The 24,797-nt window shown below is 42.8% G+C and overlaps 2 protein-coding genes across 20 annotated transcripts; one reads left to right on the forward strand and one right to left on the reverse strand.

Moving 5' to 3' along the window:
- Window positions 1-9,148: 9,148 nt before the first annotated feature.
- LOC100381675 (GTP-binding protein ERG) lies at window positions 9,149-13,913 on the forward strand. 3 transcript variants are annotated; one of them, XM_008663887.3, is made up of 9 exons: window positions 9,149-9,851; window positions 10,332-10,421; window positions 10,872-11,017; window positions 11,106-11,264; window positions 11,341-11,407; window positions 12,477-12,584; window positions 12,730-12,869; window positions 13,003-13,113; window positions 13,286-13,908. In XM_008663887.3, exons 1-8 carry the CDS (start codon window positions 9,348-9,350, stop codon window positions 13,100-13,102), a joined length of 1,314 nt encoding a protein of 437 aa, XP_008662109.1. In that variant the 5' UTR covers window positions 9,149-9,347; the 3' UTR covers window positions 13,103-13,113; window positions 13,286-13,908. The 3 variants fall into 3 exon arrangements, 2 of the variants coding, with proteins under 2 accessions (XP_008662109.1, NP_001348450.1); XR_004853057.1 differs by having other exon boundaries at window positions 9,172-9,851; window positions 10,925-11,017; window positions 13,003-13,109; window positions 13,286-13,913; NM_001361521.1 differs by having other exon boundaries at window positions 9,282-9,851; window positions 13,003-13,109; window positions 13,286-13,907.
- A 752-nt stretch (window positions 13,914-14,665) lies between these two features.
- On the reverse strand, window positions 14,666-21,952 carry LOC100273625 (uncharacterized). 17 transcript variants are annotated; one of them, XR_004852985.1, is made up of 10 exons: window positions 19,377-19,624; window positions 18,661-18,947; window positions 18,331-18,555; window positions 18,047-18,238; window positions 17,766-17,876; window positions 17,586-17,661; window positions 15,808-15,908; window positions 15,564-15,718; window positions 15,134-15,357; window positions 14,666-14,925 (listed from the first exon to the last, which is right to left on the reverse strand). XR_004852985.1 is itself a non-coding variant. In XM_020544945.3 (10 exons), coding segments are annotated over exons 2-10 (996 nt in total). In that variant the 5' UTR covers window positions 18,697-18,947; window positions 19,420-19,646; the 3' UTR covers window positions 14,666-14,924. The 17 variants fall into 17 exon arrangements, 16 of the variants coding, with proteins under 16 accessions (XP_020400534.1, XP_020400533.1, XP_008661621.1 ...); XM_020544945.3 differs by having other exon boundaries at window positions 15,134-15,232; window positions 19,420-19,646; XM_020544944.2 differs by having other exon boundaries at window positions 14,666-14,934; window positions 15,134-15,232; window positions 19,420-19,646.
- Window positions 21,953-24,797: the final 2,845 nt, after the last annotated feature.

Raw genomic sequence — 24,797 nt, forward strand, 5'->3', positions numbered from 1 at the left:
GGCTAGCCAGTTGCCATCGTCCAACAGGCCACGCTTGACGAGGGCCCGAAGGTGCTCTTGATCCACCGAGGATCGGCGCCAGCTTGCCACGAGGGATGTGACAAATAACCTAATATCAAGGAGGAAAATCGAGTGAAGAAGATGGGGCAACAAGCGGTCCGAGAGAAAAGCGAGGAAAACATGGGGAATGACACGACTAAATAAAGGCTGCCCTACAACTCTGTCGCTTGATGCTAGGGAGAAGTGAGTCGTCTAATGAGGAAACATGTCTGACCCACCGATGGGTCAGAAGCAAACCAGTGCACACACCACCACCCCTCAAGCAGGGATGCAGGCAATAAATTTCCCCTAGTAAAATAGGGGAAAGGAGGACAAAATAAACGAGCATCAGTAAAGTTTCCCCAAGCTACAACATTCCTTATAAAGAGCCCCCAAGATTTCTGCTATTGCAATTTCGGACTCGGGGGCTAGCCGTAGGGTCATACAAACAAAAAGGGGAATCTGTGACTACGACTAAGAGAAGGGAGGTCACGATGACCCCTTCTGATTGCGACACTTGTCAAGGCTATAAGAGCTAAAGCCCATGCTGGCAAACCCAAAAGACGATCAGTGAAAAGGGCCCTAAGGAGCCCAGCACATCAAGTCCTCCTAGGACACGACGCTTGTGATCCTGTCGTCGGCCTCGTCATATCCATATATATGGTTTCAACCATTGCCATAACCACTAGTAATAGCAATGCCAACTCAATAAGATGATAGACCAATGAGAAAATAATATCTTTCAACTTTAACCATTATTTTGAATAGTGATGATGACATCACTTCTATACATACAATGAATGGACCGATAACACGATCTCGTGCACGACAGCTAAATCTCCAGGTACGTTCTACCCTAGTCAATTGTGTTTCAGAGCTTACGCTTGGGGCCATGGATGTTTTGATGATTAGGTACCTTGGAGAGGACCAGCAAGGACTTGGGAAAGGCCAAGGTGTTGAGGAGGAGCAGCAAGGGAGGCCACAACAGGTAGGAGATCAAGTCCGACTCGGCTGCGACACCATCTCGGGTTCCAGGACCAGTCTGCACTAAAATGGACGCCCATGATGCATCCAGACTCCGATTGCGACGGACTTGATATGGTTGGAAAGATAAGAAGATTATCCAACCAACACAACTGGTTCCACCTTAAAATTCATCTGGAGTCAATGGAAATCGTCGAAACAATTCAGCGTTCAGATTATGTTTTGGTGCTGCGACACCGTCTGTTGGGCCATTGGGTCGTGTATCGCGTCGAAGCCCATTAGGGGCGAGTCCAGGGGTCACGCACGCCCTAATACTCTATTTATTCAGCAACCGCCACCACATTAGGTTTTGGGTTTTGCTTAGATCAATTCTGTCATCAAACAGTATCGCCGTCATCGGTTTGTGAGACCCCATCCCGTAATCAATACAGTTTTGGTTGCGTTTCTTTCCTGTTCTTGCTTGTGTTCTTGATTGCACTTGCAGGGATAAGCCTTCGTGGCGAGATCATTCGTGTGTCACGGGTGATAACCAACGGAGCCGTGGTGTAGTGATTGCGAGGAACCGTTCGCTCGGAGCCTTAGATCATCAACATCGAGATCTCCACTCAATCAAGTTATCGTATCTCACGGAAGATCGGGTCGCGTCTTCTATCAATTGGTATCATATTTCCAGGTTACCCGTGAGGTATAATCCTACCTTTAGATTAGTTTTGTTTCATCCCGTAGTCCACAAAAAGCCAAAAAAATATAATTACGATCAGTTTATTCCGACCTAAAACCATCGCCTTAGCCTTTGCACAATTCAGTTTTAGAGTCCACAGTTCTGAGTTCGTGTTCTAGGTTGAGTTTGGTTGCTGGTTTAGATTTGTTTTGGTTCAGTTTGATTCTGTCCATACGCTTCCATCCTACAAAACCGACCATATCTACAAAACAGATCATATCTCTAAAACCGACCATATCCACAAAACAGATCCTATCTCTAAAACCGACCCTATCCACAAAACATATCCTATCTCTAAAACCGACTATATCCATAAAACAAATCATATCTCTAAAACCGACCCTATCCACAAAATAGATCCTATCTCTACAACCGACCATATCCACAAAATAGATCATATCTCTAAAACCGACCCTATCCACAAAACCGAACCCCCACCCTTCCAACACCTCGCCAGAAACCCTGATTCAGAGTCCAAACTTAAAACAGCCATAACTTTAGCCTCGGAACTCGAATCGGGCCCATTTTTTCAAATCGCACAGAATTAAATTTCGTATCTGATTCTTTCTAGCTTTGCCGGATTAGCTGTTTTTAAAATTCCCAAATTCGGCTTGGAAATAGGACTTCCCATTTTCCAAACATTTATTCCGATTTTAGGGCAAACTTGTAGAAATTCCAGAGGACGCGTCATTACACAAAAAAAATCTGAAACTTGGTGTGTTTTCTTCTTATGTGCTGCTGCTACAAAAGAGAAAAATAGAAAAAATATTTGAAAAAATCGCAAAAAAGAGAGAAAAAAGAAAAGAGTAGCACATAAACAGAAACGCCAGTGTTCTGTGCACCTCTGTGATTATTTTGCCCCAAGCCTGTTTTCTTGCTGCAACTAGATACTTGTACCTCCTTTCTTGTGCCTTGGTCTAACTGTTTTATTACATTTTCTAGGCCAGCAACTAGGACGAGTACTTGGAACACTTATTCAGCATTGCTATCTGTTACTGACTTGTGTGCCACATATATATATTTAGTCAGCCTTCCTAGAACTCCAGCTTTCTCTCGAGCAGAACAGGTACTCCTTTGCAATCACACCCACGCTCGTTGGACAGTCACACCGGTCACCGTTTGCCACCTGCAGTGCTGGTAAGAACCTTGTAAGAGCGGGGTAAGACGCTTCATAATTTGTATTCCACCACCCTGAGAGATAGTTATAGGGTTCACATTGTTGCATTTTTGTCTCTGTTTTGTGCTAACAATGATAGGACCAAAGAATCAAATGGACAAGGATAAGGGGCCTAAGCTTAACGACGATGAGTGTGTCTCTCAGATGGAATTGAAGGAGATGATGCGCGCGATGACTGAAGCTTTTAAAAAATACCAGGACTCTGCGGCGACATCCTATGAGCAGCTTGATCGACGAGTTGCTGAACTTGTTACACGCATGGACGTACTGGAGGCTCATCCCCCCACCAACTCCAGCCCCAGCTCACTCTCTTGTGGATGACGACGACGATGACGACGATGACTAACCCAGTGTTCTTCCAGGCAAGCCCCGGTGCATGCAACCTCTTTCCTTGTGTTTTTAAATGATTTTTACACACTTTAAGTCTAGCGAAATGTGCATTAAGTTTATAGGAGTTGCTTGGAAACCCTTTGATGCATTGCCTACCTTGATATCCATACCTTTTATAGATACTTCTGATGAAGTATCAAAATATGATTTACCAAAATGCTTATCCCTGCTTAGATCTTGTGGATAGAGGTTGTCCTTTGCGTTAATGCCTAGCTCAGGGGTTATCCTGAGGAAGGATGGCTTCTGCCTGCAAGAATATTTTCATTGGGAGCAATGGTGGGATCTTACTGCAAAGTTCCCTACAATGCTCTTTTCATCCTAAGGAATACAAATAATCCCAAGGATGGAAGTACTTAAATCAGGACTTGGGCTAGGAACAGGTGATGTTCTACCCAGGTTAATTAAGGATTGGGTGCGTATGTAGGCCTGTATGATCAAGGACTATCTTAACTGGCCACATGCCCTGGATATGGGACAGGGTAAGCTTGAACCCGGCTATTCCATACATGAAAAGACAACCGCGCACTGGGCGTGGGAGATGGTGGGAGTAGCCTGTACCCTCCTGGCTGGAGGCTGGATGGAGGAGTACTGTGCTCCCGGGTACCGCAGACCGGTTCATGTTGTGGAGGATATGTGGGAACGGTTGACATATGCAAGGGTTAAGTGCTACATATGTCATGTGGTTAGAGATCCTCAGCTGAGTAAATCGATTCGGATCGCCGTTATATCCCCGGAGAGTGGAGACTTGGTCACTGACCTGCAACCTAAGTCAAGATGTGAACATTATGAATAAAAATGATGTTGTATTGATGAGATGGTGAAATTAGACTAGGTACAACCAGAGTCTATTAATATTTAATCTGGCGTTAAAATATTGAAAGTAAGGACTCACTTTAGTAAGCTATTTCTGCAAAAGTATCTAAGTTGATTCTTGCTAAGAGCCTCTCCTTGATTCCTAAATCCAACATATCCTTGAGAGTCTTTTTCCTTAGTCGGATAAGACTTGCGAAAGTACACTTCGTACTCATGGCTTTGTCCCATGTTGTTTTAGGTGAAGAGCCTACGGAGTTTTGCTACTTTTGTGCAAAGGTGGTTCCCAAGCAGGAGGAAGAACCGAAAATCGCAGTGTGTTGCTGTGGATGGTGCTAAGTGTCGGTGGGCTCGGCCTTCTTATAAGTCTAAGTACCTCTTCTATACTTCTTATTGAGGATGGTAACTTAAGCTAGCATATATTTCAAAACTATAAATACTTTATAACATTTCAAAGTTTATTTCTTTGAATCACTTTGTAATCACTCTGATAAACATAATGTAAATTTGATGTAACTTGTAACCTTTTGTATTAAAGAAATTTCGCTGCAAAATGTTGGTGTGTGATTTATGTTTACTTAATCTTGCAGTTCTGGTTGTAAGTTGTTGATCCGGGGTCCTTGGGACACTCGGACGGATCCTGTTAAGTTATTTAGTGCACATGCATAGCCGTCTGAGGTCTTTGAGACAAGGACGGGTGCATGTGGGCCTAATAACTTGGGAGGTTCTGCCACAGGGGCCATGGATGTTTTGATGATTAGGTACCTTGGAGAGGACCAGCAAGGACTTGGGAAAGGCCAAGGTGTTGAGGAGGAGCAGCAAGGGCGGCCACAACAGGAAGGAGATCAAGTCCGACTCAGCTGCGACTCCATCTCGGGTTCCAGGACCAGTCTGCACTAAAATGGACTCCCAGGATGCATCCAGACTCCGATTGCTACGGACTTGATATGGTTGGAAAGATAAGGAGATTATCTAACCAACCAAACTGGTTCCACCTTAAAATTCATCCGGAGTCAACGGGAATCGTCGAAACAATCCAGCGTTCATATTCTGTTTTGGTGCTGCGACACCGTCTGTTGGACCGTTGGGTCGTGTATCGCGTCGAAGCCCATTAGGGGCGAGTCCATGGGTCACGCACGCCCTAATACTCTATTTATTCAGCAGCCGCTGCCACATTAGGTTTTGGGTTTTTCTTAGATCAATTTTGTCATCGAACAGTATCGCCGTCATCGGTTTGTGAGACCCCATCCCGTAATCAATACAATTTTGGTTGCGTTTCTTTCCTGTTCTTGCTTGTGTTCTTGATTGCGCTTGCAGGGATAAGCCTTCGTGGCGAGGTCATTCGTGTGTCACGGGTGATAACCAACGGAGACGTGGTGTAGTGATTGCGAGGAACTGTTCGCTCGGAGCCTTGGATCATCAACGTCGAGATCTCCACTCAATCAAGTTATCGTATTTCATGGAAGATCGGGTCGCGTCTTCTATCAAATGGGCTTGCAAGATCATAATAAACTTTGAACTCCTTAAGTCTTCACACATGAATATGTTTATCTAAGTCATAGAAGTACTCAAGACACCAACATAAACAAAGCCAAAGAAGAATTGCCCAAGTTAGACATAGTCTACAGTATTGCGGTGCATCGGACTAGTCTGATTGTGCACCAGACTAAGTTCCCATAGAGACTGTTTTTGGAACTCAGTCGGTTGGTGCACCAGAATGTAGTCCGGTATGCACCAGATCAGTTATGCAGAGACGATGAAAGACATCACAAGAGCAGTTGGCTCACTAGACCGAGCATGACCCAACAATTGGATATTAGAGTTCAACGGTTGTATGACATGATGACACATGTGGCAAGGTTCAGTTGCACACCAGACCGGTCTGGTGCCACTTGACACTGTGTTAAGAATGGTCACCGAACTAGCAGACTAACAGAGGTCCAGTGTCACCAGACTAATCACCGTTCATGGTCTGGTGCACCCGAATTTGATGCAGTTTTTTAGAAAAGTGTTCTAATGGCTATTTGGGTGGTTGGGGCTACAAATATACCCCCAATTGTCCTATTCAACATCCAAGAGTTATGCAATAACTCCAATACACAAAAGCAACATATTCAAGTGCCCCAATTGGTAGAAATCAAGTAGAGAACTAAATGTAGACTTGCTTTATGAGATAGTGAACTAGTGCACGTAAGTGAGCTAAGTCATGCTGCATTCTTGTGATCATTGAGCTTGGCATTGTGACTCCCATTGAGATTGTAAAGCGATCAAGAGCCTCCAAGCGTGTGGAGAGCCTTGAACACATTGAGAAAAGAGAGAGGACTCAAGTTTGATCTTTAAAATTACTTAAGATGGTTGAAAGAGACCTGGACCTTTGGGACTACTCAATGGAGATGTATATTTCATTAGAAAACCACACTCTGGCAAATAAATTGTTGTATCTTTGTGTTTGATTGTTTGCAATTTGTTTCCCTCATTCCTCTCTAAGTTCTCTTACATTGATCTTCACTCAAATTTCTTAGTGTTGCTTCAAAGTTCATTCTACACATTCGTAAGAGCAACACATTGCAAGATTAAACTAGTCTCCTTTCTCTGATTGTCATGCATCTTGTTCTAACCACCAATTGGGATCAAGTACATGTTTTAAGTGATAAATTTCAGTTTCGTCTATTCATCCCCTCTAGACGACTTTCAATATTGTCTTTAACACTTATGAAGTTGTTTTTCCACCGTACAATTTTTTATTTATATGCTATTGTTGAGAGTTTATGACCATTTTAGACCGGGTCTTGGCCAAATTTTGGGTTCGCCAATGGATGCAAGTGTCCAGCAATAGGAACGCGAGCACCGACAACGTTCCTACGCTCACCTGCGTGAAATACTCACCGCTGCCCTGTGCTAGGGCATACACCACGGGCACCACGAACCCACCGGTGCGCATTCCGTTCCTTGCAATCATCGACGCCGCACCCACACACACAAACACCACCTCAACGTGTGCGGCGTTGCATGCCTGGCAATGCTCCAGGAGCTAGGCCACCGTGGCATTTGGGCGGCAACAAGCGGACAGTGGAGGCATTGTCGATGCTGTGATGTTCCAGCGCCAAGATGGACGTTTCGCCGACAACAAAGAGAGGTTGTGCACTTGTGCTGCATTGGATCGAGTAACGGGGGTCGTTGGAGAGAGAGGTGGCGCAGAACATGTGGTACCGATACCGCGCGAGCGGCTTGGACATGGAGAGAGCAATGGTGGAGTGAGGTAGTAGCGGGAGGAGCAAGAGAAGGGAGCACATGGGTGCCATGGTGTGGCACTGAGATGTGCAAGGGAAGATATGGAGAAAGACTAGAACAATAATGGTGACCGTTGAAAAAGAAGTTGAGCATAATTTCGTTTATACAATTAGCTATTTGCATATGGTACTATTTTCAAAACATATAGACACATGAGTCCATATTTTTTTTCAAGTTTGAAATTAAAATATACAAGTTTATTATGTTAAAATATTATTGAATAGGACGTACAAGTTTGTATATGAATATAACCTTCACTACATTAAAAAAATACTTATTTTAAGTGTTGAATATATATAATTAGTATAAATATCAAGTATTTTAATTACTAAAATTTATTTACTATATGATGACAAACTATTGATTCCTACGCATCTTTGTTATAGTATATTTTCTCGAAGTATATAATTCTTATATATTGTTTAAAAACATGTGCATCTTCAGCAAAGAACTTGTTTAGAGATTTATTTTCCATCATTATTTATTATGATTTCCAAAAAATATACTCCCTCCGTTCTTTTTTATTTATCATGGTTTAGTTCAAAAATAAACTAGTGGACGACAAATATTCGAGAACAGAGACATTATTTAACATTCAAAGTATGGATTATAACTAAATCTTGTTTTTATTGATGAGTTATGTAATTGTTATATGGAAGATTTTAATCAACTATTATAACTAAGTATATTGGAAGACTAACATATCAATAATTCAATAAATTTAATATTATATAAATATATACTAACATCTTGTACAAAGAACGCTAAGGTGGGATGCTAAGGCCCGTTGTTTTCCTTCATTTTAAAGAATTGAAATCTAACTAAGGGAGTGGGATATTTTAGAATGTGACATTCCAAAGTTTATATATAAACATATCTCAAATTTATATGGTAAGAGATAAAAATTGATTCTATAAATTTACGTGCAACTTTTTTAATGTACAACTTATAGTACTCTGTTACTTGCTTCTCTATAGCATTAGTGTAGTATATAACTATCTTTCTCATATGATTTAGAATAATATATAAATATATTAAATATATATATACAAATATACTAAATGAGTAAATATCTGTATTTAGCAATTTAGGGACTAAAATGTAATAAAATAGATGACTAAAAATTAGCCCCTAAAAGCTTTAGGGGTGTTTTAATGCACTAAACCTAATAATTAGTATAAAATTAGTTGGAGACGTCAAACACCCTAGCTAATAGTTCAAATATTAGCTATTAGTTCAACTATTAGCTAATAGTTCAACTTATTAGCTACCTAATTTTACTAGTAATTTTTTTAGCCAACTACATATTAGCTCTAGTGCATTCAAACACCCGCTTATTTTCTATATTTGATAATTTATGGACTAAAATAGAATAAAATAAAGAGGCTAAAAATTAGTCCCTAAAAACTAAACACCTCTAACTTAATTAGTTTAGGGCTCAAATTGTGATTATTAAAATGTAATTCAATTCCAACTAAACAAACATAATCTAATATTTTTAATCATTCCAAAGTATAGAAAATTCAAAGAATATACAGGGATATTTAAATGTATTAGAGTTAATAGTTAATGGTTAAAACTAGCTAGAGGCATTCAAATACCCTAGCTAATAGTTCAGTTATTTTTAGTAAATTAGTTACTAATTAACTAGCTATTTATTAGTTAGCTAATTTCAATAACAAATTTTTAACTAACTAACTATTATATCAAATGTATTCAAACAGTGCTCAATAACTGCCGCTTTTCCCGGTCAAGGAGTGCTCAGTAACCGCCGCTCAGAAAATGGCTCAAAGGCCGCTCCGCCGGCCACGTACGAGAGTCCAGACGACCTCTTCTTCTCTCGGCGTCTTCGAACTTCCTGGTTTCCCCAAAATACCCCTCTCTTAAACCCTCCGCCGCCGCCCTCTCTCCTCCGCCGTAGCCGCAGCCGCAGCCATGCGCCGCTTCCTCCAAGCCCTCCGTCCGCTCCAAAACCTACCCCTCAACCCCGCTCCCGGTATCCCCACCCCTCTCCGCATCCTCTCCACCTCCTCGGCGGCCGCGTCCTCGGAGTCTGACTCTGCCCCCGCCGCGGCCCCGACCCCCGCTGCCGATGCCGACTTCGACAGCTCCGACTACGCCCTCCCGACCCCGGGCCCCGCCCCCTCCCGAAAAATCAACAACCCCGTCGCGGCGCTGAGGAAGCTCCGGTTCGACCCCTCCCTCCGCGCGCGCGCCGACGAGGCGCTTTTTGGTAAGGGACTTGGCGCGGCGGCCGTCGAGGAGCAGGATGAGGAGCACTCGCGGGACGTGGCGCTCGCGCTGCTCGATGCGGCGCTGGAGCCGCCCGACGAGGACGAAGATGATCTCGGGGAGGTCAAGGAAGAAGACCAGATGTCGCTTTCCGTTGGCATTGTCGGCGCGCCCAACGCCGGCAAGTCCTCGCTCACAAATACCATGGTACGAATGGCTTCTAAAACATTTTTTTGTTTCACACAATCACACCTCTAACTTTCATTGACAAATGTGGCATCATGTACCTTGTAGCTGTTAGCAGTCATTTCTACTAGTCGCATGGATCATAGCATTATCAATTCTGCAATGCTTCTGTTGGTGTGGGTTTAAGATAATGATGGTATTAGTTCCAGACTTCTATCCGAAAATAGCTATTACTCAGACTGACGTTTCCAGTTCTGTTGTTCAGCTCATGCACAGTTCGACACATTATCCTTTTGTGCCTCCACCCCTTTAGGATATATGTGTATGACTTATAGCAGTCTCTGCATTTAATTGGATTATTCCACCAATCATTAATAATCTAATAATGGATGGTACTGTTGATACTCATAATGCCTTTCCTGATAGAAACTTTATAGTTCAGTAAAGTAATTAGCTGATTGAAATAATACCTTATGACCCTTTTATCTTTGGATCTATCAGGTTGGGACAAAAGTGGCTGCAGTTTCCCGCAAGACAAATACTACGACTCACGAAATTTTGGGGGTGCTAACAAAAGGGAACACACAGATTGTATGTCATATTATCAAGTTCATTTATTCTTCTGCTGGCAGATGACTAGGAAATGAAACCACATTTTCAACTTTTGACTTAACCATATATATACTTTCCTTGAATTTTTTTAAACATAGCTAGGGCGTTTTGTGTTTGCTGTTAACTGGATTTGGACATTTGTTGCCTCAAAAGATATATGAACTAGCTGTGTTTTATTTTTGCTTTGGAAGATATTTATTGCGTAACAAATCCTCTCATGTCAGATAGTGGTGCATCTTATTGGCTTGATCTGTCTTTATTGAGTTCTGTCTAAATTGACAAAATTCTAGGCCTAATGATGTGTTCTTAATTTATCCATCGTAGAACCATTAATATAACACACAAAAACAAGAACCTGCTGCTAATTTGTATGCCTATCTGTACTAGTTGTACAGTTGTATTGTATTCAGCTAATAAAATTCTCTGCAGTGCTTTTTTGACACCCCAGGGCTCATGTTAGGGCACCATGGATTTCCTTATAGGGATGTCACAGTTCGTGTGGAGAGTGCCTGGAGCTCAATTAACCTATATGATTTACTAATAGTCATGTTCGATGTCAATAGGCATCTTAATTTGTAAGTCTTCATCATACTTTGTTAAATTTATATTTCATGTTAGAACTCATGGTAAATGCACTTCTAAACAATGTGTTCATTTATGCAGGCCTGATTCACGTGTTATAAAGTTAATCAAACGTTTTGGTACAGAGGTGAACCCAAACCAGCGGCGAATATTGTGCATGAATAAGGTTGACCTGGTGGAAGACAAGAAGGACCTCCTTAAAGTTGCAAAAGAATTTGAAGATCTTCCTGGATATGAAAGGTTTCATTAGCCTTCTGTAGGCCTACCTTGTCGTTCTACAACTCCACCTGCCTTATTGAAACTCTGGTAATGCTAGGTACTTCATGGTATCTGGGCTAAAAGGCAAGGGGGTGAAAGACCTTATACAGTACTTGATGGACCAGGTATTTTCTTCTTTACCTATTTTTCGTCTGCCAGTCTGCCTTACCTTTCTGAATCTTGAACAATAGAACTTCATTAGTTATATGCTAAGTTACTGTGCTTACTGCTTAGATAATACCCATCTGTTGTTATAAGGTGAAGTTTGATTCGTTACGATGTCCAAAACTGAATTTGACTGTTAAATCCTTGTGATGTATTTTTAGAACTGCAGTGCATTGTCTATGGAAGTGTTAAAATACTAATACAATATAAACACGACCTACAATTCTGCCATGCTATGAGATTCTTCTTTGTATAGATCGTGTAATATTTGCAATAAGAGGGGGTGTTTGGATCCAACTAACTAAATTTTAGTCCCGTTATATCGTATGTTTGGATGCTAGTTAGAAGTATTAAATATAGTCTAATTACAAAACTAATTACACAGATAATGACTAAACAACAAGACGAACCTATTAAGTCTATTAGCCCATGAATTGCCATGTGATGCTACTGTAAACATTTACTAAACGTGGATTAGTTAGGCTTAATAAATATGTCTCGCCATTTAGTATTCATCTAAGTAATTAGTTTTATAATTAGACTATTTAATACTCATAATTAGCATTCAAACATCCGATGTGACACGGACTAAATTTAGTCAACGGAACCAAACACCCCCTAAGGATCTGAACTGGTCAGTCTGTAGTATCATTTTGCTGATGTTTTGATGCGCAATACATAATTCTGGTCTAGTTGATTATTCTTTGTGACACTAATGAGCTATGTTCTCTGTTTGGCAATTAAAAAATAGACTAGTATCAATGTTCTCTAGTTGATTTACTTAGTGGTCACCCTTTTTCTGTAGCCTCTTATATACATTTAGATTTGATTACTCCTTGATTTGAAGTTTCCAAAGTATATTGCATGCATTCGACCTACAATATTTTTGATTGAGGAAGTAGTTTTTACTTTTATTACCCTTTGAAAATTAGAACTGAATCTTTTCCAATCCTGTGTTTGTTTACTAATTGTTTAACACTAGCAATCCTTGTGTAACTTCAACACTCTAGTTATGTATTTTATTTGTAGGCAGTAAGAAGACCTTGGGATGAAGAACCAACTGTAATGACTGAAGAGGTAATGAAAACCATATCATTGGAGGTTGTGCGGGAGAAGATGCTGCATCACATCCACCAAGTAATTCCTTTGCGTTTTGAATATGCAACCTAGTTCACTTTAATTCAAATAGAATATGTTTGTCAATGAATGACCTTCTACAGGAATTCTACACTGAAATTTGAATTCAAATGGAATTTATTTGCTCATGTCTAACCTTTTACAGGAAATCCCCTATGTAATTGAGCATCGTCTGATGGGCTGGAAGGAGCTAAAAGATGGTTCTCTTAGGGTGGAGCAGCACTTCATTGCCCCAAAGCAAAGCCAACGTCAGATTCTTGTTGGTAAAAATGGCTCTAAGATAGGGTGAGGCATTCTCTTATGGAAAGAAGTTGCTACTATGTTGGAATGACAGAACGTGTATTTTGCCAATTTACATCAACATTATTAGAACTGTTCCTGTTGTCTTGACATATCTGACATGGCACAAATCTGTCAGGAGAATCGGTATTGAGGCCAATGAAGAACTGAGGTCCATATTCAAGAGAGATGTCCATCTAATCCTCCAAGTTAGAGTTGCGAAGAAGAGAAGTGCTTGAACAGATTGTGAGTACGTTTCACATTGCATTCATCACACTGTTACAGTACTCTATCTTGCCATCATGTTACAGTCCATCTAATTCTCCAAAGTCCGCATCATTATTTTTGTTCAGTCTTCTGATCTGATCCGTCTCTGAGCCATAGTTGATTTGTCTGAAGGAACATTATACTGTTTTCTGCAGTTTTTTAGTGCCTGTATAGACTGCTAGTGATATGGGAAGTGCAGTTCAGTGTTGGCACAATGTATTAACGAGAATGGTTAGTAAGTGGTGCTTGGGTGCATCAGTTCCGGGGACTGAGTTGATAGAACTTTGGATTGAGGATCTAATGGAGGCACTGAGCTGTACGGGTGTGTGGAGCCAAGATTTCTGAAGAAAGGATATATTGGCGGCAATTCACATGCCAGTAGTGACAAGGAAACGGCTTGCGGCATGGTGAGCTGCCGCACCTCCTGGCGAATCTTGTTTTTGTGATACTTGATAATATAGATACGTCTATGCTAGACCACTGACACCCTTTTTTACCTACTTTCTGATTCGAAAAGTAGCCCTTCTCTTTCCAGGTCTCAGCCTGTATTTTCTGTAGGTTATTTAAACAGTGTTGTAATAATAATCTGATGTCCGGGCATGCCCCGTCTTGAGGACGTCTAGAGGACGTTCTCGAAGGCAAAGTTTGCTGCTGATCTTCCAGTGTTCTGAGCACTACAAATTCCAGGATGGAATCTGGTGATCTACCTTGTAAAGTGCACGAACGTTGTGCAAGGGAAATCTATCACTTGCGGCCCTTTTGTTGGGTTTGATGATTTTATTCTGTCACATCGAAGCATTGAAGATCTTGCATTGCAATTCTACTACTAAAAGCTGCATGCAATGGCCATGACCAGTGACATCTGCGTGCGGGCGGCTACGGCTCCATTGCAAAAACTGGGAAGACTAAACTACAGGGCCGAAGAGTTCAAAAAGAGGTGACCCTGGCCCTGCTTGTACCCTCCCGCTTTTATCTTTGTTTCATTTTTTTTACTTAGAAAGCAGCTTTGTTCTTGCAATCGTTCGAAATGGAAAGCTAGAGGTCTGGGAAGACTTAGAAAGCAGCCCGTATTCAAAATAATTTCATGCAAATTTCTGCCTTTCTTGGGTAGATTTGCAGGTCTCGACAAGGCAAACTTAAAAAAAAAAGGGCATTGGCGAGTTTTTCGTAGTTTCATGAAAAACTTGAGAACTTGACCATAACACTGGCAAGGAAGCTGCAAATTTCTATTCGTGGCGTTTGATAGAGGGCTTGCACGTGGTCTCCATCAATCCAAGGATATCAATAATGCCCAAATACCATATTTGGTGAAACTTTTTGACTGAGAAGTATCAAATAGTCCACAAATAATACATTTTCACAAACTTTTTGACTGAGAATTATCCAGCAGTCCACAAATACCATAATTGCAAACATTTTGACCGAGTTTACACGGTAAAAACAACTCAACAAGCCAGTCCCAAACGTGGATAGAAAAAACTGGAGCACTATTGAACCAACGGTATAGAGCTAAGCGACCTATTGTTTCCGCCAACTTCCAACAACACATCATTTTCCCTTTTATTCATTTCATAATGATAAGAGTTCCTGTCAAAATTAATGAACATACATAGATTCAAAACTTCTGGTTTTTACACTAACAAAGTCACCCACCTTTCTTTGGGGGGTAACAGTAACATGGTTGGGCACTACTTTCTTGAAGAGCAGGGTACATACAAATCACAGCATATGACAATAGCACCTCGCAATGTCATCCTGTACCTCTCGACCAAAACTCCTTCCTGCCTAAGGTTTTCTGCCGACTCTAACAGCAAAAGAAAACCTCATCAAGAAAATTCTATTCGGAAAAAAACTAAGGGCTAGTTTGGGAACACTAATTTCCCATGGGATTTTCATTTTCCCAAGGGAAAATGAACTAATTTCCCTTGGGAAAATGAAAATCCCATGGGAAATTAGTGTTTCCAAACTAGCCCTAACAGAGATTCCCACCACAGAACCATTACCACCGCGTATCAACATGTGACTCCATTTGTTGGTCCTGCTCCAAACTCATTCTTTCGGTCCAAGCTAGCTTCAACTTCATCTCGAAGTCGGCCACTTCTCTGTATGTCAATTGTCAAGAACAATCGCTTGTTATATCAAAACACGGCAGTGTTTCATGCATGTCAACAGTAAATGGGTGGATCAAGCGACAGGCACAAGCACCAACCACAAAGTTCAAGCAGAACTGCAGAAAAAGATGAGTGGAAGCATTTAACAGAATTTATCGATTCAAAGTCCAGAAATCAGCTTATACTTATCAAAATGACAGTATATAAGCATCAATAACCTTGCTGTTTCATGTACAAAAACAGGCTTTTTCGATTGAGAAACAGGCCAGTAGCACAACAAAGAGCTGCGTGCATCAACCCATAAGATATCTTATGCCCTCACCTATCAATCTCCTCCCTCATTGCAGGATCAAGTCCATCGTCAAGGTCAGCATTGTCGAAGGGGTACTCGGTATCTTGCAAATTTTGACTTTGGCAAGGATGCCTAGAAATGTTACCATTATCTGCTTTGCACGGAACCACACAGGAAGCTCCCTCCTGAACTTACAGAAAAAAAATATAAGAATTACAGCATTCTCTATAAATTACCCCCAGAAAGGAAAACATAGTTTCAAGTTAACTCTCACCTTATTTACAGGTTCGGAGTTCGCTTTTGTGGGATTCTTAGCTTGATCTTTCCTTCTTTTATTCTTTTTCTTACTCTTAGAAGCTTTCCCACCTCTGGAATCTGTGAAATGGTTAGGGGGTGTTTGGAAGCAAAGTATTTTCGAAGTTTTGAGATAAAACCATGGTATTAAAGAATATCATAGTATTTTTTGCCAAGATGTGTTTGGCTACATTGTAAAAAACTTTGTTTTGTATACCATGATTTTGTAGATATCATTGTATTTTTGGATTATTGGAAACTCCATTCTAACCCAAAGTTTTTGTCTATGACTAGTATTACACATATATACCATGGTTTGAGATACTGTCTCCAAAAAGCGTATTGCTAGGAATGATGTAAAAAAATACTACGGTTATGTCATAACATCTTAAAACAGTAGGGCCTGTTTGTCAACAATGTTTCTCAAAACCATGGTTTTACAATATTATACGTTGCAATTATCATGACAATTCTGTGGTTTTGGTAGCTCCAAAAATATCAGGGCATGTTTGGCAACAAAGTTTTTAGATACTACAGTTTTGAAATACATTTGTTCATGGCAAAAAATACTAAGAACTGTTTGGCCGTGTGCTCTCTCATCTACAATCGTACGCATCACAGGCAGCGCTATGGCTGCTAAGCCTTTGAAAACTGAAGTCCAAGTGGAGTTTTCAAAACTGTAAAAATACTACGGTTTTAGATAAACCATGGTATTCGAAACTGCGTTTTACCCAGTACAAACAAACAGATTTTGGCTTCCTATACCATAGTATCATCCAATACTATATAGTATTCCTTCAAAACTGTAAAAATACTAAGATTCCAAACAGGGCCTCATGGTTTTGAGAAACATTGTTTAGATACAACATTGTAAATCATGGTATTAGACAAAAGCTAGTCTTGTTATAAAAACTTTAGGTTAAAGTGAAGTTTCCAATACTCTAAAAATACCATGGTTTTGAAAACACGGTTTTCAGGATTGCAATCAAACACCTTATGGCGTAAAATACTATGGTATTACTAAAAAAACCGAGGTATTGCCTAGAAACCACAAAAATACTTCACTGCCAAACAGGCCCGTAGTATTCCAAAACCATAGTTTTGAAATACTTTACTTCCAAACACGCGCTACATGAAGCCCAATAGTTTTTTATTAAAAAATCAACAAACTCATGCAATGATTTGTTGTGCCACACGACACACGTTTTTGCAGCCTTTCTTGGGAGAGGGAGATGGGGTTTGTTCAGGGAGGGGGAGGGGGGTTAATTTCTTAAGGACAGGCCAGAAGGGACAGGAAGCAACTTAACAAAAATAATCATGTGCTCCTACCATGCCTAGTTAAATTTTCTTTCAAAAAGCAACCAGTCTACCAATAAAAAAGGTTTGAAAAAATACAGCCGCTGATTCTACAAAAGCTCGTGACACAAGGATAGCCCACTGTAATAGTCTTGAGCGTCTGCTAAAACTGCTTATAAGTTCATCCATAGTAGCTAAATAGGTTGGTCCAGGGCAACAATTTTTTGTTGTATTATGACCGTTCAATATTAATCAACTGGTCTAATGGAGAACAACATTATCTTTGCACAATTTTCGCCATTTGAAACTCAAATCTTAGCTTCTTTCTGAAAACACCAAAAACTGATATTTTCTGGAAACTACAATAATATTTATATTTTGATGTAGGTATTATTTTGTGCAAACACCACACACTTTAATTGTTCAATGTCAAGATTTTAAATATTCGATAAAGTCACTAACCTCCATCTCCATTTATAAAACAAAGTAACTCATCCAAAGATCTCTCGTCTTTTTGTTCTTCTTGTGTTTGAACATCCTGAAATAAAGCGAACCTCAAAAATAAACATAAAACTAGAACAAAAAACTGATGAAGTACGATACATCATTGAACACAACACATAGTAAATAAATGAGAAGTACCTTTAGTTTCTGGCGTTCCTGCAGTTCTTTCCGCTTCTTTGCATACAATCGGTTCAATAAACGAATTGTAGGATCATCATTTAAATTTTTTAGTGGCTCCAGTTTCTCTTCCTGGCAAATAGGTGTCAAATGTGTCAACATCTAAAAGGAAATGATTCACTTTATCAAGCTGAGTTTGTGTTAATGAAATCTGTCTTTTTTTAGCTCCAGATGGGGGAATTGTACTCAGGGAGATCAAGAGAACCTTTTCCTATACACGACTATTCAAGTGGTACTCTTACCTCTGTTAAGTCATCTGGTAAATGGAAAATATCTCTAACTTCATCAGGTGTTTTTCCTCCAATGATTCGAGCAAGTGCTCCACAAGTAAGATCAACTAGTGGCCTTAACTGCAGACCAAGGGCTGCAGAAGCCAACTTACACAGTTTTTCTGTGTCTATCCTGACAAACTTTTCATCGAATGACTTCCGCTCCTACAAATGTAGGAAATCCATGATAAGATATGCTCGAACAAATATAGATTCAACAAACAAAACTTTCAAGATGAATATAAAGTGCAGCAAACCTTGTTTGAGCGCCCAGGGACCTGATGAAACCGACAATAATCAAGAATCAAACTCAAACTTGCCGGATTAACTCTTTCCGGTAGAACTATAGCATGATTCTTAGATGACCCTGTCCCATTTTTCATTATTTCCCGACATATCATAGGGCAGAACATGGCAACTTCTTCCTCCACTTGTTGTATGGAGCCATCAAAGCACTGAAGCCAGATATAAGTTTTCAATGCCTGTCAGAGTTCACCAAAAAACTTGATTTAGGCCCAAATGATGCAATGAAGATAAGAACACAACATTTCCTCTCTAATTAACAGAAACAGCAATGGAAAATGTACCTCTGGTTTTATTACTGCTAACTCGCTCTCTGACATGATTGCCCCACACCAGGAAAATAATGATGATAACAGAACCAGATACAGGAGAAAATTACAAAGAATTCCTTTCAGGCATAGAACCACAACTGGGCTCTCCAATGCCCAACAGCAGCTCAGTGAACTTTATCCTCTAGAACATATATGTGCACACCTTGTTTCGCCTTCAGATTGGAGAATGACTTTCTGCCTTCAATGTATAATGAGCTGCAAAATTTCACAGGAACACAAGGTTCACCGTATTTGATAACCTAAAATAAAGGAAGAAGAAGGCAAAGATGCGCAAGTTAAGGGATTTTACCAACTACATAACAAATGTGAAGAAAAATAGGGCAGATAGAATCAGGGGTGGACCTAGTAAAGGAAATGGGTACACCCGATAATTTTTTGCAAAGCAATTGAAGTTAGTAACAAAAATACATGCCTACACACTTGTAATGAGATTCAGATCCGAATACGGATAGGAAATTAGGGTTTGGGCGCAAGGTTTCGCACACAGCAAAAAGAGAAGACCAAGGAGAAGGCATATGGTGGTGCTCGTCGGCGGCGGAGGGGAAAAAGTAGGGAGGCAGCGACGTCCGTCCCAGGCGTCGGTGGGTGGGGGTTGCGCGCACGCTGGGCCGCTAGGGGTGATGGATGAAGACAAGGCAAGGTTGCAGCATACAGCTACAGGTGAGTACCTGCGGGTTGGGAGGAAGCGATTGACGCCGTTGCTAGGCGTACCTGCAGCGGCCGGAGAGACGGGAACGGAGAAACTCCGAGCGATAACAAACGGCGGCGGCGGCGGCGGCGGCGAGGATAGAACGATTTCAGGCTCGGTCGGCAATGGCACGTCCAACGGTCCAACCCAATCGTAACGGCGCGGGGCCATGGGCCTGTGCCAGTGGGCCTGCATCAAGCTGCCGCCAACCCCATGTCCGATTATTTTAACTTTTTTTGTAAAAGAAAACACATACTATTATCGCGTTCGAACTATATGGTAGTGGTAGGTATAACTAAAATAAAAGATAAAACATATAATCAAAGCACACAATATAAATATTTAAACCTAAATACAATAGAGCTACAGATTCTTATTAATAGTTTTATCAAGGTATCATTAAGCGTGCAATCTTCTCTCTAGTCTTCATTAGAGAATTTGGAGCCACTCCCAAAGACCCTACAGAAAGGCTAAACTCCATATCAAATAACTCGTGGATACCTCGGGTCTTCTCCGCGCACAGTGGTGTTTCGATGTGACCTCTCCCAAATACTCTTCACTATCTTCACAATCGAGTTTTTCAACCAAAATGTCGCGTCTCTCCATTATATGGTGGCGGCCACACCACAAATACAGTTGTTACGATCTTGCACTACTATAAACCCCTATGGTGTAACTCATACAATGATGCGTATGGGTAAGAGGTGTTCTAACCTACATCTAACATTAGGCCTAAACCTAGGGCAAACACTATATGTGGTGGTCTAACACTCTAACTGTCGGGGGGTAATAATTAGGGATACCTGAAATATCCCCCGAAGAACGCACTCAGAGAGATAAGAACGAAACCCTCGAGGGGAAACGACTGAGGCCTCTCCCCGAGGATCTCCTGCCTAGGGTGGAACTCCGCCTCGCCCGAGGTCGCCACCGCCCCGACTGTCTTGTTCGAGCCAATCTCAGGCAGATAAGACAGAAGCGCCCGATAACAGGAAGGGAACACCTGCATTTAATGCGCGTACCTACCCAACGATGCGGCAGCAGAGCACAGTGGTTGACAAGACGACAATCACATCTGGACGCAACAACATGATTACGTCTCCGCTACAGTACGCGCACGCCGCCTGCCATCCCCCGATGGGACATCTAATACGACAAGCAGAGCAGACCGGCCCTCGGGCGCATTTCTCCGCCTCGCCCGACGCCGAGTCCAATCCACGGGCGCAATCTCCGCATCGCCCGATGCCGAGTCCGGCCCTCGAGCAATTTCTTCGCCACGCCCGACGTCGAGTTTAGACCTCAAATGAATTCTTCGCCTCGCCCAAGCTCAGCCTCGGCCACCTACTCCTCTACGAATCCCGCGGACGACCACTCCGCCAAAACTGTGGCGCACGTCAAGGGATGGCTCGTCCAACACCTCGGGAAGACTTCCGCCTCGCCCGAGCGGGGCTCCGACCTCGATAAGCGCCACAGGAAATCTCGACGTCATCCCGCGCAAGGACGCTGATGCACCCCGTAAGCAGGCCTTTAGCCTTACCCCGGCGCTATTACAACAACTACATAATGGGCAGCCTCTCCCCTGGGGGCTCGGGTGTACGGATAATCCCTCGGTCTCTGCCTCGGCTCTCAGCGGGAAACCAGTGGACGCAAGTCAACAACACAGTGCACCGCCACGTCGGCTTGCAGGGCGCCAAGACATCTCTCCTTTGAATACAACACCAGGCTTCACTGTGGACGCCCCCTTCATGTATAAATAGGGCAGTAGAGTCCCTCCAAGGGAAGGACAACCAGATAAGGAACACACCGATAAACACTCAGTTCTCCACTCGGTCTACTCGGTCTTAGATATTGGCACTTGCCTCAATCATTTCTAGGGACTTGGGGACTTCCCCTCTCCCGTCGTGTTTGTAACCCCTACTACAGGCACCTCGGTGCGAGTAATATAAGCCTAACCCCCCTTTGTTGGAAGTAGAGCCTTACGTTGCCCGAACCAGGATAAACTACTTGTATCTACTAGCACACCATCTAGAGTCTGGCCACGCGACATTATTTACTAGTTGGTTAGGACCCCTAGTCCGAACGTCGACAGTTGACGCGCCAAGTAGGGGCTTGTCGCGTGAAACACTTTTAGTTCCCGCCAAGACTCTAGATGACAGGTTTCCACCATCCACTCAGGCTTGGGACGGTGATCAGGTTCGGGAGCCTGGAGTTCATGTCACTCGGCATCTAGTATGACACGATACTCCTCTTGTCTATCCCTCTCGAGCGCCCAAGCTCCCATCACCGCCCTTCTCGTCGCAGGAGGTAGAGACGGAGCAACCGAGATCGTGCCACTCATGGCACCCTGTGCTCTATAGGAGCCCCTGGGATGGCTGATGGCATAGACTCCCTCTTGAGGGACCTAGCCCATGCCAGCATTGTGCCCAGAGCGCCACCAGTGGCACCTGCGCCGACTTTCTCTGCGTGCCACCTCCTCCGATGTGGGAAACGCCAGTTCCCCATGCTGTCGAGCGAGTGGTACCAATCACACCAGTCCTCCCACCTGCGGGTTGGGAGGAGCCGATCGCTCCTTGGTGAGATTTGTTGAGGGTCGGGGGAGAACCGCATGTGTTCCCATCCCCTTCGAGCCAAGCTTCGACACTAGCTCTGTCACAAGGATGTATGCCGGGTTTCCTTTCCCCTCGGGGTACCTAGACTCCGAGGAGGAAGATGGCCCGAGCTTCGCCCTAGATGTAACACCTCTGGTGTTATAAGAACTAAAACTTGGTCATGACTTCATTAGCATTGGCATTTCATTATGTATGTTACAACTAGAGTGCATCCACTAGGTTAAAACTTTAAAACAAGTTGTGATGTGATGACTTGAAGTGCTTATTTATATCAAAGGTTAGTGAAAATGTTCATAAGAGACTAAACTTGATGGATTTGAGCGGCACATAAACCCTAGAGCACTCAAAACTCTAATAAGAACCCTAGAAACCCTAATTTGTGCCATATAAGGTGATTTCAATTTATATGCACTTTTGGACCAAAGTGTATATATCAAAGTGGTAGAGTATCAAAAACTAAGCAACTTTTTACATTGGAAGATTTTCAAGTGATGTGGAACAAATTGGAGTTAATTGCAAAAAGCCCCAATAGCACCTTATGGCTTAAACTCTGAAATCGGTGTGATTAGGCCAAGTATGTGCCCTTGTATCTCTTAATCCATGGAGATTTTTCCCAAGTCATTACAACAAAATGGTAGAGCTATGTTAGTAGTTCAAGTTTTATTAAGTGACTAAGCCTTGGAGTTACATGCAAATGGGAGAAAAATGGACCTGAAGTTGGGCTGTCAGTCACCCTTGGTACTGAAATTCGACTGTCAGTGAACTGGGATGAACTTTGAGATCGATTTTACATAGGATCCAGTGGATGTTTGATTGAGGTTGCTATAACAAAATTAAAGCTGGTTTATAGAAGAACAACTTTGCTACATACAGATTAGTGGGTTGTTACATAAAAATTTGAGAAAAGGGCTCCTGAACTTGCTCTGTTAGAACGACTGATTGGGATCACGATGGTACAGTGGACTGAACAAGAATCTAGGTTCAGTGAACTCGCCGCCGGTGAACCCGCGCCGCGATTCATGCCTGCCGCCGCGATTCGTGCACGACGCAGCGTGGATATTACCGGACCAGTGAAAAGATCTTGACCGCGGATGAGATTGTGAGTTGGCCGCCATACCCACTTGCCCCGCGACCGGTCGAGATGACCATCGCCATAGTTTGCCGCTTGTCGCAAGGATGCCACGTATTTGGAGGCTGAAAGGGAAATGGGCTAAAACCTTTTCCTAATTGATTTTGGTGGTTGAATTGCCCAACACAAAAAATTGGACTAACTAGTTTGCTCTAGATTATAAGTTCTACAGGTGCCAAAGGTTCAACACAAATCAATAAAAAGTCCAAGAAAGGGTTCAAATAAAAAGAGCAAAAAGACAACCGAAGGCTGCCCTGATCTGGCGCACCGGACTGTCCGGTGCACCAGGAAGATCAACTCCGAACTTGCCACCTTCGAGTTTCTATGATTGCCTCTAGCTATAATTCACCGGACTGTCCGGTGTAGCACCGGACTGTCTGGTGTGCCAAGCGGAGTAACGGCTACAGCGCCAACGGTCGACTGCAAAAGGTGAACAGTGAGTTACAGTGCGCGGACAGTGCGCGCAGAAGTCAGAGCAGGCGCAGATGGCGCACCGGACAGTGAACAGTGACTGTCCGGTGCAGCACCGGACTGTCCGGTGGGCCCACATGTTAGAGCTCCAACGGTTGAACCCTAACGGTTGGGTGACGTGGCTGGCGCACCGGACTGTCCGGTGCACCCTTCGATAGCATCCTTCCCCAACGACCACTTTGGTGGTTGGGGCTATAAATACCCCCAGCCACCAACACTTCAAGGCATCCAAATTTTCAGCCAACACATTCAATACAAGAGCTAGTGCATTCAATACAAGGCACAAATAGAGTGAATCAAAATCTCTCCAAGTCCCAATTCCACTCAAAGCAATTAGTGACTAGAAGAGAGAGTTTTGCCGTGTTCTTTTGAGCTCTTGCGCTTGGATCGCTTTTCTTCTTCCTCATTTCTTGTTCCCAAGTCATTTGTAATCAAAGCAAGAGACACCAAATGTGTGGTGGTCCTTGTGGGGACTTAGTGTCCCATTTGATTGAGAAGAGAAGCTCACTCGGTCTAAGTGACCGTTTGAGAGAGGGAAATGGTTGAAAGAGACCCGGTCTTTGTGACCACCTCAACGGGGAGTAGGTTTGCAAGAACCGAACCTCGGTAAAACAAATCACCGTGTCATCCGCTCTTATTCGCTTGTGATTTGTTTTTGCCCTCTCTTTCGGACTCGATTATATTTCTAACGCTAACCCTGGCTTGTAGTTGTGTTTAAACTTTATAAATTTCAGATTTGCCTATTTGTCGGGGACCATAATTAGGGGTACCCTCAAGACTCCTAAATCTCAGCTGGTAACCCCCATCAGCAGAAAGCTGCAAAGGCCTGATGGGCGCGATCCCGGTCAAGGCTCTGTCCGCTCAAGGGACACGATCCCGCCTTGCTCGAGCCCAGCCTCGGGCAAAGGCAGCCGACCCAGGAGGATTCACGCCTCGCCCGAGGGTCTCCTCAAGCAACGGACGCACCTTCGACTCGCCCGAGGCCCAGCTCGGGCAGGCTTCACGGAGAAGCAACCTTGGCCGGATCGCTACGCCAACCGACCGTATCGCAGGAACATTCAATGCAAGGATCGACTGACACCTTATCCTGACGCGCGCTCTTTAGTCGACAGAGCCGAAGTGACCGCAGTCACTTCACCGCTCCACTGACCGACCTGACAGGAAAACAGCGCTGCCTGCGCCGCTCCGACTGTTG

Source organism: Zea mays, chromosome 10 (assembly GCF_902167145.1).
Source record: "Zea mays cultivar B73 chromosome 10, Zm-B73-REFERENCE-NAM-5.0, whole genome shotgun sequence".
Classification (NCBI taxonomy): domain Eukaryota; kingdom Viridiplantae; phylum Streptophyta; class Magnoliopsida; order Poales; family Poaceae; genus Zea; species Zea mays.

Excerpts from the sequence above, each read along its gene's own strand:
- LOC100381675 (XM_008663887.3), top strand. The coding sequence starts at position 9,348 with ATGCGCCGCTTCCTCCAAGCCCTCCGTCCGCTCCAAAACCTACCCCTC. Across the intron at positions 12,585-12,729 it reads TGCTGCATCACATCCACCAA|GAAATCCCCTATGTAATTGA; the intron begins GTAATTCCTTTG and ends AACCTTTTACAG. Across the intron at positions 12,870-13,002 it reads AAAAATGGCTCTAAGATAGG|GAGAATCGGTATTGAGGCCA; the intron begins GTGAGGCATTCT and ends CAAATCTGTCAG.
- LOC100273625 (XM_035962963.1), bottom strand. The coding sequence starts at position 18,696 with ATGTCAGAGAGCGAGTTAGCAGTAATAAAACCAGAG. Across the intron at positions 18,556-18,660 it reads TAGCAGTAATAAAACCAGAG|GCATTGAAAACTTATATCTG; the intron begins GTACATTTTCCA and ends GAACTCTGACAG. Across the intron at positions 15,909-17,585 it reads TTTTATAAATGGAGATGGAG|ATTCCAGAGGTGGGAAAGCT; the intron begins GTTAGTGACTTT and ends ACCATTTCACAG.